The sequence below is a fragment of the Oncorhynchus keta genome, unplaced genomic scaffold (assembly GCF_023373465.1).
Source record: "Oncorhynchus keta strain PuntledgeMale-10-30-2019 unplaced genomic scaffold, Oket_V2 Un_contig_5540_pilon_pilon, whole genome shotgun sequence".
NCBI lineage: Eukaryota > Metazoa > Chordata > Actinopteri > Salmoniformes > Salmonidae > Oncorhynchus > Oncorhynchus keta.
In genome coordinates, this window is record NW_026288354.1 from 202,501 (window position 1) to 203,461 (window position 961).

At 43.5% G+C, this 961-nt stretch overlaps 1 protein-coding gene across 1 annotated transcript in view; it reads right to left on the reverse strand.

Annotated features, from left to right (window-relative positions):
• Nucleotides 1–322, reverse strand: part of LOC127925408 (octapeptide-repeat protein T2-like) — a 1,151-nt gene extending 829 nt beyond the window's left edge. The window contains exon 1 of the mRNA XM_052510287.1: nucleotides 1–322. This exon is cut by the window's left edge and continues 679 nt beyond it. Coding sequence (XP_052366247.1) covers nucleotides 1–171 — 171 coding nt within the window. The 5' untranslated portion in view covers nucleotides 172–322.
• Between the last annotated feature and the right edge of the window lie 639 nt (nucleotides 323–961).

Sequence of the window (961 nt, forward strand, 5' to 3'; positions counted from 1 at the left end):
TCTCTCTGTCTCTCTCGTTCCCTCTCTCTGTGTCTCTCTCGTTCCCTCTCTCTGTCTCTTGCGGTATCTCCAGCAGCTGCCTGCTTCACACAGATCTGTCTCTGCACTCGCTGACCACATGAGAGAATCCATGTGATGTGATGTCGGCTCAAAGCTCCGCCCCCCAAACATCAGAACCTTTGCTCTCAGTGGCAGGGCAGCCAGCCAATAGGGTGTGAGGGAAGGGAAGGGGGTGTGGTCTGTTAGTGACAGCTCTGGTAGAGACGCCTGGCTCTGTTTGGCTGTCTCTTTATGCACTCTGTCTCTGTCTCTATCTCTGTCTCTCTGTCTCTGTCTCTCTGTCTCTCTGTCTCTCTGTCTCTCTGTCTCTCTGTCTCTCTCTCTCTCTCTGTCTCTCTCTCTGTCTCTCTGTCTCTGTCTCTCTATCTATCCCCCCTCACAATTTCAATTCAATTCAATTTAAGGGCTTAATTGTCATGGGAAACATGTGTTAACATTGCCAAAGCAAGTGAAATAGATAATATACAAAAGTGAAATAAACAATGATAATTAACGTTAGTCATTATGCTCACAGAAGTTCCAAAAGAATAAAGACATTACAAATATCATATTATATGTATATATATACAGTGTTGTAACGATGTGCAAATAGTTAAAGTACACAAGGGAAAATAAATAAGCATAAATATGGGTTGTATTTACAATGGTGTTTGTTCTTCACTGGTTGACCTTTTCTCGTGGCAACAGGTCACACATCTCGCTGCTGTGATGTCACACTGTGGTATTTCACCCAGTAGAAATGGGAGTTTATCAAAACTGGGTTTGTTTTCGAATTCTTTTGTGGATCTGTGTAATCTGAGGGAAATATGTGTCTCTAACATATAGTCATAGATCTCTCCCTCTCTCCACCACCTTCTCTCTTTGTCATTGTCAGGAGCTGGCTGGAGACAGGCTGTTGTCA